Source organism: Pavona decussata, unplaced genomic scaffold, assembly GCF_977016875.1.
Source record: "Pavona decussata unplaced genomic scaffold, jaPavDecu1.1 SCAFFOLD_19, whole genome shotgun sequence".
NCBI lineage: Eukaryota > Metazoa > Cnidaria > Anthozoa > Scleractinia > Agariciidae > Pavona > Pavona decussata.
The window spans coordinates 815,001-834,298 of NW_028145442.1; the positions used below are offsets into that span (position 1 = coordinate 815,001).

Here is a 19,298-nt window from a genome sequence, read left to right on the forward strand (position 1 = left end):
TTATTTTGCTTCATATTTATGGCGTTGAACCGCGCTGGAGCTTAACATCGACAAAAATATCAAATTATTTCTGTTATTGTTCTTGTTCTTTTAGTATCAGCTGGTTGATCTTTGCATTGCATATCTACGATTGAATGACTCAAAAAAACCATAGAAAATACATCGTGTCAATCTTTAACTTGTAGAAATAATTTGACAAAAATAGTTTCCGATAAATATCGATGATAATCGATAACAATCGATAAACCAATCCTTATCGATTTCCATCCGAAATCAATATCAATCAAACTCACAACTTTTTTTTCTTTATCGGTTCCTATCGAGTGGTATCAGAAATCGATATCAATCAAAGATTGATATTGATTGCTATTGATTGTTATCGATTATCAGTTTATCAATTGACTACGCCTGGTATACAGACAGCAAGGATCACTTTTTAAGTGGCTGCCACGCAGTAGCATCACGCGCCGCTTCTAGTAAAAAATATAGAGCGTTTTTACATGACGTCACGGCGGCCATGTTCGTGTCCCAAAACAAAGAAATGGCGGCCATGTTGGTGTCCCAAACTAAACCTCTGGGAATTGAACTCTATTTTTATGCAAATACTTCCTTTTGTTTCAGTAAACCAATATGGACGGTAGTCACGTGAATGAAAACACTCTATAAGTCTTAATACTCACTCTTTTGTCGTTAACCCGGCGTGATCAATCGCTGACAATCTATCATCGAAAATCCAATTGATCAATTGATAACAATCGATGACAATTAGTTAATTGACAATCGATAATCACAAGCTTGAGTCCTCTAATTGCGAATGCCTCTTGATTTATTGATTATTCATTGTAACTTTCTATGTTTGTATGTCGTGGTGAATAAATAAATAAATAAATAAAATTGTTATTGATTGCCAATTTTGATTATTATTGACTGTCGTTTGCTGTCAAGCTGATTGTTTTTGTTTTTAAATCAATTTTCAACCAATAATAATCTGTCAGGATTATAGATGTGCTTGGAATAATTTGTTTGTTTGTTCATTTATTTGTTCACTGATCACTCATTCACTTGCATAGCTAATTACTCACACAGGGCTTTAGAGATTTTGCATGGTACAGTGTACATGGAAAGCTAATTTGTTATTTACTTAAACCTAAAGGCAAAAGACAAAGGTGTGTCTGGCACTGTTGTGGGATTAATCTTTGGAACTTACCCATTTGTGGTGTTTGTCTTTTCTCCAGTTTGTGGAGCTCTTGTAAGTAAATTTGTTGCTTTTTGATGCAATTGTAGGCATAGCTAAGTAAGAGTGCATTTAAATTTTTTGTGTTGTTGTTTTTGTTGTTGTTGCTGTTGCTGTTTTGGTTCTGGCAGATTGCCTTAATTTTTTGCATGTAGCCTTCAATTCCTTTAGGAAACATTGATGTCGGATCGTTTCACTTTTTTGTGCATTTGTTTGGAGTAAAAACCCATGACTGAATTGCCATTTAGTGCAAAGTGTCAAGATCATAGGCTAGTTTTCCACTTTCATCACAATATAAAGCACAAAGCAGCGGATAAATCATCTAGGCAAAGTTTATTGAAGGAATTTAAGCCACGTGCAATACATTTGGCAAAGTCTGAGATAAAAATTAACAAAAACAGGATATAATATGCTGTAGGTCAGTTATGCTCCAATCCTTTAATTCAATTGACGTTAATTTTTAGTATTAGCAATTGTTCCTTATAATGGCAGGACTGTGTCAGTGGCAGCTAGAACAAGTTTATTATGGCCTGCAGCCACAGTAAAAATGACAAGCTCATGCTCAGAGATTGTGAAAATGCAAACATTGCAGTCAGATTGGCACTGGATCTTTGCTTACTTGATCCATTTCAGTTAGCTAGCACTTTCTTAGTCCTCAAATGGGGTGGCTGAGCAATCAGCAACAAGTGCTTGTTTAAGAACTGATGTGCAACTGGAGTATACCTTGTAAACAAAAGATTAATACATTGGATACTTTTGAAAAAGTAGTAAAAGACTACCACTAGACTAAATTATTCAGTGGATAAGGGGGTTAGTTTCTGAAGCTCAGTGGTGCTGCGTCAGTAGGTGAGTGGAAGGGATTGTTTGGTTTTGTCAAAGTTTATAATGTAATGTGGCCACCATAAAGAGATTCAAGTGCTGATGTTTCAAGTGTTAGCCCTTTGTCAGAGCAAATCTACTCTGATAAAGGGCTAAATATAATGCTCACAGCATCACCACTTGAATTTAGTTTATGGTGATCAAATTAGCTTATCAACTTTGTTGATAAAACCAAACATAAATTATTCAGTAACAGGCTACTTTCCCGGTGCAGAGCTGGCTTCTTAGATAAGTTTAATGACAATCAAGATTCCATGCCATTCAGTCCAGCCATGAGTTAGAAGGTTAATTAATTATTTTACAAGGCAACTTTTATTTAAAATGATCCCGCACTCCTTTCAGTTTCTGTTGGCTAATAGTGAAGAAAGAAAGGCAATCTAGGAATGAGATCTTTGGCAATTGTTTTACTATTAGCGTTAAAAAGTTCTGTAATGAATGATAAGTTCAATTAATTGAATGGCTTAGAGCATATAAACTGGCCTATGTTGACCTTTGTCGAATTTTAGGCCATTTTTTGATTTTGCTCAGATTTTTGCATGTGACCTAAAATCTGATAAAAACATTGCCCTGTTTTGCTGTTGCGGATAATTTTGTGTTTTGTTTTGGAGAAATAAGGTATTAAATGCCGCTAATAGGGCAATTGGATAGCTGAACTATATTTGTTGAATCAGACTACCTTGCTGGTTAGTTTTTCACACATCAGTTTCTATAGATACACCAGTACTCAATGATCTGTAGTCTTTATGTGATTGACTGTGTAACTGATACTTTACTTTGGACTCATTTATATATTCTTGCAGATACCGAAATATGGTGCTCGATTTGTGCTTTTAGCAGGAATTTTTCTCTGTGGAGGATCCCTTATCTTGTTTGGGTGAGTTAGAATTTGAAAGAGTCACATCAATCTAGATCTCTCTCTAACTATCAGCCTCCCCGCCCCCACTCACCTACTTGTACATGTGAAGCGTCAGTTTTTTTCCAAAAATGGTAATTTAATTATAAGGCCATGGATGCTTTCTTCTGGCTACCAATTAAGACAAATTGTGGTCATATTGTCCAAACTTTGTTTTCAGTGATTGTTAAGTAAAGGAGGTATTTCATCATCAATAGTATCAATATTTTATCTGTTTCTCTGTCCATCTGTCCATATGCCTATTTGGTTTTTGGCAATATTTTCATTTACTTGAGTTTACATGTACCGGTAGTTGTTAACAATAAATTTTAGTGAAAGTTGCATTTGAATATTGATATAGAGAATGTATCTTACAAATTTTATTTTTGTTATTATGGTCAGTGTAGGATTAAATTTATCAAGAACATCCCCAGAAAAATTGTTTCCCCTAAATACAGTGTAAGTACCATGACCAAACTTCAAACAGTTTTTGAAAATATAAATTAAATGGTATTTATCTGACTGTCTGCCTGTCCATCTATCCATCTGTTTGTTTATTTTCTTTCATATTGTTTTTTAGATTTTGCGGCAAGATTTCAGACAAAACTGTGTTTGTAGTTTTTTGCTTTCTGTTGAGAACAACCTCAGCCATTGGAGGAGCAGCTTCAGAAACTTCAGCTATGTCCATAATAATAGAGCAGTTTCCAAATAACGTGGCAGCAGTCACAGTATGTACTTTGGACTAATTATTCAGCTTGACTGGATTTCTTTGTTGTATATACCATGCTCAATTTACCATCCACAAGTTCATTAAGAGTTAAAGACTTTTTCCAAGAGGCCATTTATCTCATTTTGGCCACGAAATTGGATAGATGCTCAAAATAAGTGTCCCAGCTTCTGCATACACTTCAGATTTTGTATGCGTTTAAGACTGCATGTCCTTGTACATGTACTGTAGTAATGTCCATGGGTTTTGTTTTATGGACCTGCCATGTGCTCTGCTGAAATCTTGATAGAAAATTAAAGGCATCAGGGAAAAAATAAGCATGGATTGAAACTGTGAGGCTCCAGAAAGTATCCATACCTACATGTACCCAATGGATGGTCTGATCTATTACAAAGGAGAAGATTTTTTGCTGTGAACCTCCTTGCTGAGTTCAAGGGGTTCAGGTTCTACTGTAGAGAACGTTAAGACTTGTTATCTCATTAAATGCTTAATTGAACTGGATATTACTAACAACTACTTATCATATAGGAAATAGATATTGCTTGGTTACAAGGTTCAGTATGTCATACATGCATATTCATTAATTATTAACCTAAACACTACATCCTGCCTCTAGTAGTTAAAACAGAAATTCCAGTTCAGGAAACTTTTCCTTCAAAAGTCTGCCTTTTGACACCACCAGACCCCTCTCAAAATTAATTTTCTTTGGGAAAGTATGAAGTCATTTTCCAGAACAGTGCATTCTTAAATTTTTTGTCTGTGCAAGATAATAGTGTTTCTATTTGCATTTTGACAACTGTAGACCTGTACAACTGTTGTGTAGTGTACATGTAAATGTATACAATACTGCAGTTACACCTGGCATGGAAGGCATACAGTTTCTTTCCTTTGTCTTCACCTTCCCTCGTCAACTTCTGATTTATATGTCTTTGACTAAGAATCTATGTCCTATTTCCAACATCCACTTTCACTTGTTTAACAATCATTGGAGTTTTTAAAAGCAATCACCTCAGCCAGTGCTATACTTATGTAGTAGACGGTGCTCTCCAGGGACCCTACTTTGTATAATGTAGTTTTCTTGGTTAAAATTAGCTCTTTTTCTCTTTTTTATTAGGGTGCATCAGAGACGTTTTGTGGTATTGGTTTTTCTCTTGGTCCAGCATTAGGAGGAGTTCTCTACACAGTATGTACAATATTGTTGCTGTGGCTAAATTATTATTAAAATTTACTGTTTCATTAAGTTACGACCATTTTGAAATAACTTACAATAGACATGTCCGAGAGTTGAAGCGAGTCTTTGGTGTTTTTGTTTTAAAAAGCTGCTTAGCAATTTTATGAATCTAGGTTAAAAATATCAAAAAATAAATGTCACTCATTTTTTTGTGGAAATACATGTATCTGCGTAGAAGAGTATAATACACACTGTGCGTGTACATTCAAAACTTGATGATGATGATGATAATGATGATGAAAACTAAAAACTTATGTTTTTAAAGTAGCATTTGATGCCTTAAGTGAAACATGAATTTATCATACTTTAGTTTTCATACTGTAATTTGCCTTTGATCATTCTAATATTGTTAAAAGGTGCAATATAAGTTATTGATAACTATTATTATTATTATTATTATTATTATTATTAGTATTATTATTATTATTATTATAAACATTAAAGTGTCAAAAGGATGTAGCATATATTGCTGCTGATTGTGGACACTAGCAAGGGGCTAAATTTTAATCTGAAACAGAAAGTTATTTATACAGCTATAAAAAAAAAACTTATTATAACTAAATAAAAATTCAAAGAAGAATAGTTACTATCATAAACCATGTAGCAAGCTGCTTTTATCCAACATTATTGTTACTTTGGGCTCCCTGCAGTGATACATGGACTTAAAATGTTGTCAATTTCTAACAATGAAAATGAAATATCTGTTATTAGGCTGGTGGATTCAAACTTCCATTCATTGTTATGGGTTCTGCTATGATTACTGCTCTGCCACTTATATTGATTCTTTTAAAGGACAAAGGTTTGTACAAAGAAATTTCAGTTAGATTTTGTCCCACATTTTAAGACTTTGCTTTTATTTGCGATATGGTGAAGTGGATCATTCTAGTCTTAGTGCAACTTGAACTTTATTTCGTAGTACAATTTCAGTAGCATCTCTCAATTCCCAACCAGCCATTTTAGTTATACTCTTGCAATGATGGAATTTGTAGATATGCTTTGTAGATATGCTTTATTCCGGTTGGCTCAGTTGGTAGAGTACCAGACTACCGTGCGGGAGGTCGTGGGTTCAAACCCTGGCCGGACCAACACTCAGGGTCTTTAAATAACTGAGGAGAAAGTGCTGCCTTTGCTCTGACATCTGCAAATGGTTAGACTTTGTAGTCTTCTCGGATAAGGACGATAAACCGTAGGCCCCGTCTCACAACCCTTGTTTGTAAATAACTCCGTGGGACGTTAAAGAACCCACTCACTGTTCGCGAAGAGTAGGGGACGTAGTTTCCGGTGTTGTGGTCTGGTCTTTGTGTGTATACTCTCATGGTTGGGTGGGTAAATGCTCGGAGATATTAGCTGCATTAAGGTACTCTGTAAATCCGAGGGTAAATAAAGATATGATGATGATGATGATATTTATAGGATTGAGGGCCACTACATGTAGTTCTTCAGTTGAAATACTGTCCAGTGTTACTCTCATTAAATAAAGTTGATTATTATTGATTATAAGTTGATAATAATAATAATAATAATAATAATAATAATAATTATTATTATTATTATTATTATTAATTATTAATAATAAAAATAATAATAATTATTATTATTATTATTATTATTATTATTATTATTCCCTCACACCCCATACATAGTTTTTCAGTACAGTATATGCCCCAAGTAGGTAGCTTCACACACCCACCCATGACGAAGATCCAAGTGAACTGCCTTAGTTATAAGGGAATGTATCCAAATATTGTTTGGGGTCCCGATGTTCGGAAACAGTGCTGATCAATTCTAGTCGATTGGAATCAGGTTGTGTTAAAAACGTTGAGTTGCCATTTCTGCAGACTCTGATAGCATTGGTACATGTACCAATTCAATCAGCAACAAATTGACCTTTGTTTATTGAACTGTGGCATGAAAGTAATCAGATTTTGACATATTTAATGGGCTTGTCCGTGGGGCGAGATGTGTGTAATAGTTTTCTATAGAACAAGTCAGAAGTGCTTTTATTAATAAATAAATAAATAAAAACAAATAAATAAACAACTAAATAAATAATTAAATAAATGAATAAATAAACAAATGAAAAATTAATTAATTAATTAATTAATTAATTACCAAGATGTCTCAGGTTCTAAGTGTGTATTTTTAACTTGATTGCTTTGTTTCTGTTCATAATTAGAAAGTAAAAGTAATGGAGAGCCAACAGCTGAACAGTCAACATCCATTTTCAAAGCATTACGAATTCCTGCCATACTTGTTTTGGGTAAGTATAAAATAGTTCTATTTATTCATCTTTGTTCTCACTAGCTTTAGCTTGCAAATACAGCTTAGAACTCCACCTTGCACCTGTATCTGAGACCACTTTGTTAGTAATAGTTATCATTAATATTATTTATTTTTTGAAAACTGGAAACCCCATTAAATTATAGTCCACTCATTGTCATTGTCTTCGGCGAAGAGAAAGATCGAACTCAAAAAGGGGGCATGAAAGTAAGGTATGGAGCCTGTGGACATTCTTGTAATGAAACTGTTCTGCCCCTTGTAATTGATTATAACCTGTGAGTTAAGTATGTCAACAAGCTAATTTTATGCCGATCATTCCATTCCATTGAGTCAGAATATCAGTATTATATTTGTCAAAAACATTATTCATTGGGGAAATACAGTGTGAATGCATGCATGAGAGTGCATTTGTTGATTCTGCAATTCTTGAACTTACCTGAACACAAGGGTGCTGGTATTTTCCCTTTTGCAACTGTTTAAGAAACAAGGAATTTCTTATTCATCTTTTTGCCGACTGATGTAGCGCCTTCAGCAAAGCCCAATCTTTGTCTCAGCAACAATTGCAAACGTTTTGAGGCCTTACTGTTACATAGCTCCTCAACTTTGTCCTTTATTATTCTGACCCCAATGGTGTGATGATTGCAGCCATAGTTTGTTTTAAGTTCTACACTTGTTTTAAAAGCACCCAAGGAAGCAACTGGAAAATCAAGCTCTTCCTGAAACTAGTCGGTAAAAATTCCAAAAACGTCTTGCTTTTTAGCCACAGACTACAGATTGTAGGCAAATCTTCGGCTCTTTTCTAAGTCCAAAGATTTGAGGAAAAATTAATATTCGTTCGATTTCTGCCTCTATAAACTGCAAGCCGAAGAAGCTTCAGCTGCATTCACAAATTTTGCAAGTTTACACCGTACGATATTCAAATGTTTCATATACATGCATAATAACTAAACAATTCAGATCCAGAATCTGGTATCATGGAACAGCAGCATCAAAAGAATATCCACAGGTTCCCCCCCTTTCTTTCTCGCCCCCAGACCATGCTCCACTCACCTGGCTTGCCTACATTGTATTTTTTCCTTTGTCCTATCCTCCACTTGGGAGCCTGTTCACAGGCTAAATGCACTTTGGCAAGGTAATCTGTTATGAAGTTCAACCACAGTATATACAAACAAGTACTGGTTTGAAATCACAGCGAGGTTGTCTCAAGAACACGAAAATACATGTTGGATTCATACGTGGTGAATTCCTGATTCTAAAACAGAGTACCTGAATAGCCAAAATGTAGAGGATGAAGCAGCCAGGGATTCATCTAGTCCGCAGTCCATTTCCCTTCGGATGAAGTCTTTTTGAACATCAAAAAGCAGTGGAGTTTCATTTAATCTATTTAATATCCCCCATTTTTTTCTCTTTGTTTATGATCCAGGTACCTTATAATCTAACTGTAGCAAAATGTTAAAAAAAAAACGTATTAGCTGTAAAAGGGTTTTTGCATGAATTCTCCTTAAACCTCTTCAGACTGGGCCAATCAATGACGACTGATGTACCACACCAAATTTTTCCCCATTATTTAATTTTCAAAAAGTCTTAGAGTATGATGGTGCAGGTATAATTTTCTCATCATATACTGTGTACAGTAGACAGCACAATGTGAAATTCCAAACAAGCAATTTTGCCATCTTTTTTTTTTAATCATCCTAAGATTATTCACTGCAGAAAAAGCTGACATTCAAACTGCAGTGTTCCAGATAAGAGGGGGGTCACAGCTTAAGAAGATTTGGAGAGAACCACACCTTAAAACCCCTTAAAATTATCCTTTGATTCTCTGACTTTGAAGTTATCTGGAACACGCTGACTGATTACAACTCTCATGCAATAAGTGAATATTTTTCTTTCATTGTAACAGCGCTCAGCTTTGTCATCATTGGGTTGGCCTTTGGATACATTGAACCTATTTTGGGTCCTCACTTTAAGAAAGTAAGCTAATATTTGACTGTTCTAAGCATTCAGATTATGGTGAGCAAAGTAAAGTAAAGGGAGAAATGGGCTGCCTCCATTGAACTCCAGGTTTATGTTAATCTTCTCATTTTCTGTTGCCTCCAAGCTGGCCACCTTTCCTTCACCCACCAGAATGTGAACAATTTGAAACAAATTCTCCATGAGTAGCTAGGCAATAATTGTTATCTTAAGAGTAGTTTTTTTTAAATGAAAGCACTTACTTGGTTTGCTTTTTAACTTTTGTTTTGTTGTGTGCAATGGCAGTTGGGTCAATATTCTTTTCAGTTAGCCAGGAGCAATTAGTAAAGCAGAGACCACTAAAGCTTTGTCGTGGCTTCAGTTCATGTTTTTGCTTCGAGTCCTTTTTTGGTTACACATGTAGTCAAGTATCGACATTTGTGTTTGCTGTGCGATTAGGGCTTTTTAGTAACTTAAATCTGGGTTATCTTTTAACTGCTGCATAGAAATCACAACCTTGTCATGCTTAAAAGTATTCATCCAGGTGTGCATAAAAGGCATATTAGGTATTTTCTGACAACTGCACTAGGAAATAAGTCTCTTTTAGACTTTCCCAGCCTGCTATGGGCCTATGCCTGTCTCATGTTCTGCTAGATCTTCTTTTATTTTTCAAGGAAGGGCTTCTAAGGTGTGTTACATTTTGTTCATGGAAAGTTTGTCTTTTGTTGGTTGTAAATAATTAGGATGCTAATTAAATTAATGAGCTAGTATTCCTTATTTTTTTGTCCTTTTTTTGAAAAGCTATATTAAGAGAACCAAGTGCCTTGCATGAGTCTTTGTGCCAAAATACTGTTTTTTGGAGCAATTTAGTGACTAAGTCTTCAATCATATATGTGCACTGACCATTCGTCATTGCAAAATTTGGCATGAAATTTTGTAACATGTATTTTTTTAACTTGCCAAACCACCAAAATACATGTAGATCCCATAAACTTTAGGCATGTTCATCAAGGGTTATTTATTGAAGGGGGTTGTTGAGCAAATTTATACAAACATGAATTTGTAAATTGTTTGATCTCAGTAGTCTTATCATACGTAGTTAAATTGTGATCATCCAAGAGAGTGTAGTCCTGAAAAGGACTGTTTGAGTTTGAGGTGAAATTGGGAATCTTAGTAACCGCGATGGCAACGCCAGTGAGTTTGCACGTTTTTGAGCTCCTTTACAAGAATTCCAATTTGTTCAACTTCTTACATGTAGGAGCGCCGTTCAAGTATTTTTTTTTAATTTTTTTATTCACCGTCTTATTATGATACGATATTAATTTACAGAAATTTGTTGAAGTATGGCAGAAAAGCCGAAAGAAACCATGAGGCTTATACAACGTGGGCTTTCCATGCTAAACTACTAAGAATAAATTTAATATTAATTTAACTGAACGGCAAGGGCAAAGTAACAATAATACGAAAGAAAAAGGTATAAAAAAAAGAAGACAAAGGACAAAGCTGACAAGAAAAGGAAGAAGAAGAAGGGTGTGGAGGGAAAGGAACAAGTTATGTAAGAAGGAGTTTCTTCAGATTTTTCTTAAAAGTAGATACACTGACTGAACTTACAACGTCTGGACTAAGCGAATTAAAAAACTAGGGACCTTGGTATTGAAACGAAAAACGTCTTATGTTAGTTCTGCACTTAGGAATTTGAAAGGAACTGGCATTCCTGGTATCATAACCATGAACCTGATTCCTTTGTAGAAAGGTGTTATTAAATACATTTGGTAACAACCCAGTTTTATATTGAAACATTATTTTCCCTATTTCTGCTAGATACATATCATTTAGCGGTAAGATTCAAAAGTTCTTAAATATTGGTTCTGTATGAGCGTCATAACAAGATTTGCTGATGATTCTCGTAGCTGGTTTTTGCAGCAGTGCGAGACGTTTCAAGTTAGTAGGATCGGTTGACCCCCAAACACTTATGCAATAATGCAAATACGGATGAAAAAGAGAGAAAAAAAGTGTACGCGAAGCAAATTTGTAGAGGCAAAAGCGTGACTTGGAGATAACACCTAAAGACCTGAAAACTTTAGAAGCTAGGTAAGCAATGTGCGATTTCCATGAGAGATGCTCGTCCGAAATCACTCCTAGAAAAACAGTGTCACTTTCCTGAGCTAAAGTATGATCACAAAGTTTTACTGTAAAAAAGGAAATGGAAAAAAAGGACACGTTATGTTGTCTCGTTCTCCATAGACCTATGCATTTGGTCATTTCATGTTGTTGTTTTTTAGAATATGGAAGAGAAATTTATCAATGAAAGTAATTCCATACAGCACGTATAGAGTGATTGTTTTTCTCATTAAATCATATATTGCTTTATTTGTGTCGTTCTCATTGATGCCGCACAAGGTCCCTATTGACTGACGTTTTGACAACATGGTCATAAGTCATTATCAGAGTCCCACTCCACATAAGCTGTTGAAAGGTCAGTCCATGTCACCTCAAACAGCCTTTGTTAGGACTACACTGGGATGATGCTGATTAACCTACTTATCAGACATGATTTTGGTAACTTTGAGGAGATTGATGAAGCATAGCGGCTTGTCTCTAGAAAAACCAGGATTTTCTTGTTTATGTTTTTAATGCTGAGCAGTGTATTCACTTCCTGCAAACCTTTTTATTTTAGAGACGTATTATCCATGTGAGACTGACTTACACAGACAACATTTATCTGACGTGCTCATGCATCATGTATAAGCAAACAGGATTACTTTCTTCTTTTCAGCTGGGTCAAAGTCCAACACAAATTGGACTTATGTTTTTCTTATACTGTGGAGTGTATGCTTTGCTGTCACCAGTGGTTGGCTGTATAGGAGATAAAACGGTGAGAAGTGACAAAAATAAAGTTACAAGAAATTAATGAATCTTACTGGACGCCTGTTTTGCAGACTAGATTGGAACACAGTACTGTGGCTGAGCATTCAAGCATTAGAAAGAATTATTCTGTTAGAACGTCCACTGATGGATCATTAAAATGCCATATTGACAGCATAGATTAACGAGGTTATGTTTAGACGAGGAAATGACTGCATGAAGTAAGGTTTGTTTCGGCAAGAATAAATGGCGTTACTTCAAGGTGGCAATTTTTTATTTATTTTTTTTTTCAAACAATATTTGAACACGACATTTGCTCTAAGAGCAACTAAGTGCTCATTGATAGAGCTTACGTTGGATCAACTAACCCGCATAAATACATGGCAGAGATGGACTAATTTACAGGGCAAATACGAGTACAATTTAAAAAACGAAAACTACAAAGCTAAACTAAGAAAAACGAGATGAATGGGAAATAAATGACTGAACTTGCTCAAATAAACGAACATTCGACTGAAATTGCAAATCCGGAGAACCAAACAGAAAACATTCAATCTTAAGCCAGCCATAGCATGCTCGGTCGCAGTGCTTTTGATTACTTTGGGTTGTAGTTATTGGTAAGAGGTGAGGGGTCGGTGTGGAAATCGTTATGCCAGAATAACTTTTCAAATTACGTAGTGCAGCTGTTCCCCCAGCTAAAATATTAGTAATCATTTATAATATACGGATCCACATTATTGCCAGGGAATCCATTTGCACGCTCAGACCTGGATGCAGGAGTTTTAGAAACGCCTTTTGAGGGCCCACTCGAATTTGACCCTCTTTGAAGATTTTAAAGGACCTTTTTTTCTGGAAAAGGGGCCTGAGATATTTCCACTTCCAATAGAAAATATGAAAAGTAACAATAAATTGGAACTTGTGTGAGATTAGTATTTTGAAATGTGGTCAAAAACTTTTTATACGTTGCCATAAAGTAGCTTTAATTTGTAGCCCCGCACTCTGGAACAAACCCTGTGATGAATGACTCTGGAATGTCAATGTTATTTCTTTCTTCACAGAAATGCTTCCGAAGGATGAGTATATTTGGATTTGCCACTTTTGGTGTCGGCTATCTGTTGTTGGCGCCTGCTCCATTTCTAACCTTCCTTCCTTCAAAGTATGCTATCCATTGAAACTGACATTAACGAGCCCACAGAGTAGAATTAAGTGTAATATAATTTTATGATACTTTGTGGCAGTGTATTTTTAGCATTTAAACCTGGTTTAACATAGTCTGGTCTGTCGTGCCCTGCTTCTTGGTTGTATCTTTTGTAAATTTTATCCAATTAAGTTCAAACTTAACAGATCTTTGCATTTAAAACAATTGTATGTTTTTAGTTTTCTTGTTGTTGCAATTTTAACGGTTCTTGGAGGAAAAATGACGTCACAAGATTGACAGAAAAATTTTATTTTCAACTTTCGCCAAATCACTGAAATGAGAGAGCATGTTGAGACAAAATTAAATTTGAAACAAAGTTAAAAGTTATTCAACCCAAGACACTGCTGCTCGATTTTTAAACATTACTTAATTAAACTATTATTAAATAGTCAAAGATTAGTGGGTGCGTTCGACAACCTCATCCCAGGCTGTCTATTTTGCCAAGTTGGTGATGATGTCGTCCGCCCTTGCAAAATCTGTGGGGGATGCCAGATACGCGTCCCAAGATCCATTCATTCTTTGTTCCAATCAATCTCGACCCCAACCTGTATTAGGAGTGTGTTCTTTCTACGTCGAACCCAATCACTTATTTTGATCTTCTTTTGTATTTTGCAGCAAAGTGCGGTTGGCGTATATCGCGCTATCTGTTTGTGGTTTTGCTGGAGGATTTGCATTTGTGCCAATAATGCCAGACTTAATAAGAACAGCTAGGTAAGAGAAAATTGACAAATAACTTGAAAATGAAAAGGACGTGAGACATAATATAGGGCTGCTCACCTCTGGAATGACCTTCCAGAAAGTTTAGCAAACATAGAGTGATTTGATGTTTTTAAGAACGCGATGAAAGGACGTGCCCTTGACGAATTTTTAAGCCATTGACACTTAATGGGTGTGATTATGCGTATTTTAAGATTTTAAGTTTTTAAATAATATGGTAATGTGTTATCACTTTTAAATGTTAAATTTTAGATTTCAATTGTTCATATTGCATTTTATTGTAATTGGTATGTGAAAACCCATTTTGATTGGATGTACCAATAAAGATATTATTATTATTATTTTTATTATTATTACATGAAAGAGGCGGCAGTGATAAACTTATCAGCTTTAAGAAAATTGAATTTTGTGTTTTAAAAAATGTGTAAATTCTTCAACGAATGCACCACGCACGCTAGAGTAAGAATTAAAAATGTTCGCGTGTAACTTGAGTTGACTAGTTTCTAGCGGTATTAGTAAGTTTCATGCCGGAATAAAACGGTTCAATCTAAAGATTTAAACTCAAGGGCCATATACTATATTAACATGATAAATACCGTTATAATTTTCCGAAAGGCTTCTGTTCCGACTTTGTCTCATGAACCTAGTTTAATGGCCTTAGCTCACAGAAGTCTCCTATAGCTCAGTGGCAGAACAGCCGAAGTAGTAATCGGAAGGTCTTAGGTTCGACTCCTGATAGGAGTACTCGGATTTTTTTTTTCCCAGTAGGCCTGGGTCACTTTGAATAATACATCATTCTCATTTATTCGCTATGCTTAAAATAAACCATCACCTTTATTCCATTGCGCATTTGCTCACATGACATTCAAATCCTAGCCGAATGCAGGATGTTTGTCCCATGAACCTAGTTTAATGGCCTTAGCTCCCACGAGTCTCCTGTAGCTCAGTGGTAGGTTCGACTTCTGATAGGAGCACTCGGATTTCCTTTTTCCGAGTGTGCCTGCCCTGTGCCACTTTGAATAATACATCATTCTCAGGCTTCTGTTGTCTTCCTCACTCGGCACCCGTGGGGGAGGGGGTACTCCCCTAGATAAGCTATATAAGTATATGCCTAGAGGCAAGGTCTGGAAAAATAGGAAATTGTCTGATTTTAGCTGTACAAAATGGAACTTGTAAGACATCACATCAGTTGATGTGATGTCTTACAAGATTTTATCAACTTAATAAATGTAGATGTAGACTTGCCTTATCCGCAAAATGGATGTTTCACGGTGCTTGTTGAGGTTTAATTTTAAGATGAGGATCGGAACAATGCACTGTCAATCGGACGCTAGGAAGCTGGAGGAGAACAAGGCGAAGTAACTTCATATCTTCTCCACTGACATCCCCACTGATACAGTGTTGCTTATTTGTAGGGTGAATGGAATGCCCAACAACTCATCCACAAATGGAGTCCTTTCAAGTATTTTTACCAGCATGTATTACTTAGGGTATGTTTTTCATCACTTTTTTATTTGACTTATTTCTTCTTTTCATTGTTGCCTTTCAGTTTGTTTGGTTTTATCAACAGAGTTGATAAGGTAATTTGGCCGCCATTAAGAGATTAGAGCAGCAATCTCTTTCCGGTAGCCAAATTCTCATATCAACTTGTTAATAAACCAAACATTCGTTTCTACTCCCCACCGACGCAGCACCGCAGTTTCTTTAGAAGCTAACCCCCTTATGCATTTCCTTTACTTTGTTGTGAAAATATCTCCAGCTCTCGGTAGAATAGCTACAAAGCAACATTAAGGGGAAATATCGATGAATTAGTATGGATTTGAGAACATTCCTTCGTAGTAGCTTTTTATTCCCGTTTTGTTTGTTACAGTGCAACTATTGGTCCAACCCTTGCTGGAATTTGTGATGAACACTTTGGTTTTGAGTGGGCCGCGAGTGTAAGTACCTAAAGCGGAAAATTCGAGATAACTGGTTTCAGGTGTGAGATTTATTTTACTTCGACTTTTCACAAACATTACAGGCGGAGGCTTGTGAACGAAAACCGAGTTCACACACCTAATCTAGGAACGGACTTTTACTTGAGAATTTTATTTATTCAATCGTCCGTCGTTCTTTTCTTCTCTATCTCTTAAAGCGCAAAAGACAAATCTTAGTCACAGCAGACTTAAAAACAAAGTAACCACAGGTTCAAACACACTGTCTAGGGGTGCGTTCGATTGACCTTATTACTGAATAGGAATACACACAATGATGATACAAATCCCTTATAAGAGGTTTTAGGAGTTACTGAAGTACCAAGTCTCTCTTAAATTATCATGTGTCAGCGAAATTTTGCAGAAATGTCTTTTAACAGCTATTCCGCTTATTCTTATTCCGGAATACTGTCAATCGGACGCAACCTTGGATGAAAGTTATTAGTTTTTCTCCGTAATCGTTCTCGTTAGCCGATATCCCAATCTCTGAAGGAACATTAGACGCTTACCTTGATGCATTTGATCAGGATCCAATTATGCAATGCCTGTTATCACGCTTGTCAGCGGTTTCGCATGCAAACGAGGCAGCCTGATCATTCCGCTTGTTTTGACCCTATCGCCTTCGTTTGCGTACTTTTTACACAAAAGAATGTATGACCGCAGGCTCAACTTTAATAACAGTCATTGATGAAGGCAGAAATTTTTTTCTCTCAATTTGTACCCAGGCAGAAATTTTTGGTATATTAACCCATTTTGAAAACCGTTTCGCTTTTTGATTTCGTAGATCGGAGGTTTCATCATCTTCGGTCATGTAAGTACACCGCTATGTCGTTACTTTTCAAATTCAATTTGCCGACAACAACAAAATGTGCATACTGACAACTCAGGAGAGCGCATGCGCACGGCAACATACTTGCCTTATGCACGTTTCCACTTAATCTCGTACCCAGAGCCCGCTTTCCGCAAAAGGGAAGAGCTCTGGGGTCGAGGATGGTTTTCCCCCGCTTCAAAAGAAGTGCTTTTCCATTGAATTGTCTGGTTATATAACATAATGTAATAGCCAGTTGTCGTTGCATGCACAGTATTAATAAGTGCGGATTGGCGACGGATTGCCGGGCTGGAAATGGACTCCAGCTAAACATGAACGGACATTTTTTTTCACGCTCTTTCTGTGTGTTTTGGAAAAGTCGCTCTAAACTGATGACAGTTTGTTCTCTCTTTTGAGAAAAAGCTCCAAACCAGGGTTTATAGCCATTTACGTCGACGGTTCTGTTTTAATCAGTTGAAATTTTCGAGGGGATACTAAGTGCGATTTCAATTTCAAGTTTTCTGTGTGAACCACTGCCGATTTTCACGATTTGATTGCGACTTTATAATGTTAGCGCTAAGGAAACTTGCTCACGTCACATCCGCTCTGGTTCTTCGCTTTCTGGAATCAGTTTAATTGCTTATTTGTTGTTTCAGACAATGCTGCTATTTTCATTTACCTTGTATCAAAGAGTGTTTCAAAGGTTAGTAAACACAGAAAAATTTTAGTACGAAGTACGGGTTTAGTAGCGTGGTGTCGTGCTTTTTTTTTTTTTCTAGGGTACAAATGAATGTTGTGGACCAGCACTAAGGATATAAATGATGGATCACAGAATTAACTCTGTAGTGTATGTTTAAGTGCTAAGTGGACCCATCAAATTTCTCTTTCGTTCTTCCATTTCCTTACTAGGGCTAACTCCCAATAAGAGTTTCATGGGTTCACCTAGCACCTTAATAATATACACTAAAGAGTCAATTCTCTGATCCAGCTTGTTTTTTCTAATTGACGGTTATTACTAGTCTGCAGTTAGGCTGCAAGAACAGTTCTCTTGGGGGTGTCTGTTGGGGCCGCCTGCCTTTATTTTTGCCTTAAATGTCTTACGTCGTGAACTAAAGAGGGAATAAACAATTTCTCCCAACAGTCTAATCATCGCCCTTCATTCTTTTTTGTAGGGACAATATTGATTCAAATTTCCTTGAAGAGGAAAAAAAGCCCTTAGTTCACGAAAAGTCACAGCCAACCCATCCATGAGGAATTTTCTGTCAGACATCCAAGGGCGCCTGCATACCGCACCGCTGCGCAGGAACGTTACCTTCCCGTGCTCCTTGGTTATGATTGTTTTTACCACGCAAGCTGTATGTCTTGAAGAAAACCACAGGACAACCAAGCAAGCTTCAAAATGTAAAGGAAGGACAAGACAACCAAGCTGCCTTCGTTGGCTTTGGGGCGCAACAGGACAACCAAGGAGCCTTCATTCCCTTTGGGGCGCAACAGCACAACCAGGCAGCTTTCATGGCCTTTGAGGCGTAACAGGACAAGCTAGGAGCCTTCATTGCCTTAGGGGCGCAACAGGAGATCCAAGCAGCCTTCATTGCCTAAGGGGGTCCAACACGACAATAAAGCAAGCTTTATTACTTGTAGCTTCGAAGCCACAAGAAAATCACGCAGCACTTTTAGTGAATTTAACAATCTATGCTATGAGGCAAACGGCAGAACCTAGAAACGCAATAAACCAACTCCTTAAAAACATTTGAACAAAACGATAAGAAAGGAAGAACGATTGACTCACAAATTAATGTGTTTTATGCAGACGTTCTAAAGGTTAGCAATTTGTGAGATCCTTTTTAAATTAACTATAGTAAAAAAAAAAAAAAATTATTTTCATATTCATGTTTTAAAACGTATTTCTTTCTTCCTTAGCCATGGCACGACTTTACCTTCGCTCACTGAAGTCGCACCGTGTATTGATACTCCAATCCATTCCATCCCCCTACTCTTACAAAGTTGCGATCACGTAATTACTTCCAAATTACAGGGTACACATGGTAATAATTTCTCACTTTTTAAAGCTGGGGAATTATTTTGATGTTTTGAATATTATCGTTCACAATTTAGAGATCTTTGATTGATTCAACGCATTTCTCAAGATTTGGGAACGAGATCTGGGAACGAGATCGGCATAACGTAAGCAATTGAAAACGGTGAGATTGGCAACGTGTAGTCGCTTCGAAACGGTATCGTTTTCGATGCGGTTTCAAGGGCATGAAACCGTGACGTTTTGAAACCGCGTTCGCTGCCTAAGATGACTTACAACTGGTAGAACAACGATCTTAAATGACGTACAACCAGTTGCACAATGGTCTAAAATAACCCTAGAACACTTTCACCGATTTAGAACGAATTACAAAGAACGATAACTGAAACTTTGTAGTCATGCAACTTTTCTTTCGTTGCGTCGCAACCAATTAAACAGCTGCGCGTGAAGCAGAACAGCAGTCAGTATGAGTTTCCTTATATTTAATAGAAAGGTACCCTACCGTG

The 19,298-nt window shown here is 36.5% G+C and overlaps 1 protein-coding gene and 1 long non-coding RNA gene across 3 annotated transcripts in view; one reads left to right on the top strand and one right to left on the bottom strand.

Annotated features, from left to right (window-relative positions):
* Positions 1 to 11,924, bottom strand: part of LOC146486915 (uncharacterized) — a 33,451-nt gene extending 21,527 nt beyond the window's left edge. The window contains exon 1 of the long non-coding RNA XR_014858172.1: positions 9,353 to 11,924. This is a non-coding gene — a long non-coding RNA (uncharacterized LOC146486915). The remainder of the gene's footprint in view (positions 1 to 9,352) is intronic.
* LOC146486916 (MFS-type transporter SLC18B1-like) overlaps positions 1 to 19,256 on the top strand; it is a 20,217-nt gene extending 961 nt beyond the window's left edge. For both annotated transcript variants that reach the window (XM_085090482.1, XM_085090490.1), the window contains 15 exons: positions 1,154 to 1,249; positions 2,914 to 2,987; positions 3,586 to 3,733; positions 4,847 to 4,915; positions 5,675 to 5,762; positions 7,140 to 7,223; positions 9,147 to 9,217; positions 11,973 to 12,071; positions 13,120 to 13,217; positions 13,875 to 13,970; positions 15,392 to 15,466; positions 15,847 to 15,913; positions 16,734 to 16,760; positions 17,414 to 17,460; positions 17,930 to 19,256. In XM_085090482.1, the coding sequence (XP_084946608.1) occupies positions 1,154 to 1,249; positions 2,914 to 2,987; positions 3,586 to 3,733; positions 4,847 to 4,915; positions 5,675 to 5,762; positions 7,140 to 7,223; positions 9,147 to 9,217; positions 11,973 to 12,071; positions 13,120 to 13,217; positions 13,875 to 13,970; positions 15,392 to 15,466; positions 15,847 to 15,913; positions 16,734 to 16,760; positions 17,414 to 17,460; positions 17,930 to 18,008 (1,218 nt within the window). In that variant the 3' untranslated portion in view covers positions 18,009 to 19,256. The remainder of the gene's footprint in view (positions 1 to 1,153; positions 1,250 to 2,913; positions 2,988 to 3,585; positions 3,734 to 4,846; positions 4,916 to 5,674; positions 5,763 to 7,139; positions 7,224 to 9,146; positions 9,218 to 11,972; positions 12,072 to 13,119; positions 13,218 to 13,874; positions 13,971 to 15,391; positions 15,467 to 15,846; positions 15,914 to 16,733; positions 16,761 to 17,413; positions 17,461 to 17,929) is intronic.
* The last annotated feature ends 42 nt before the right edge of the window (positions 19,257 to 19,298 follow it).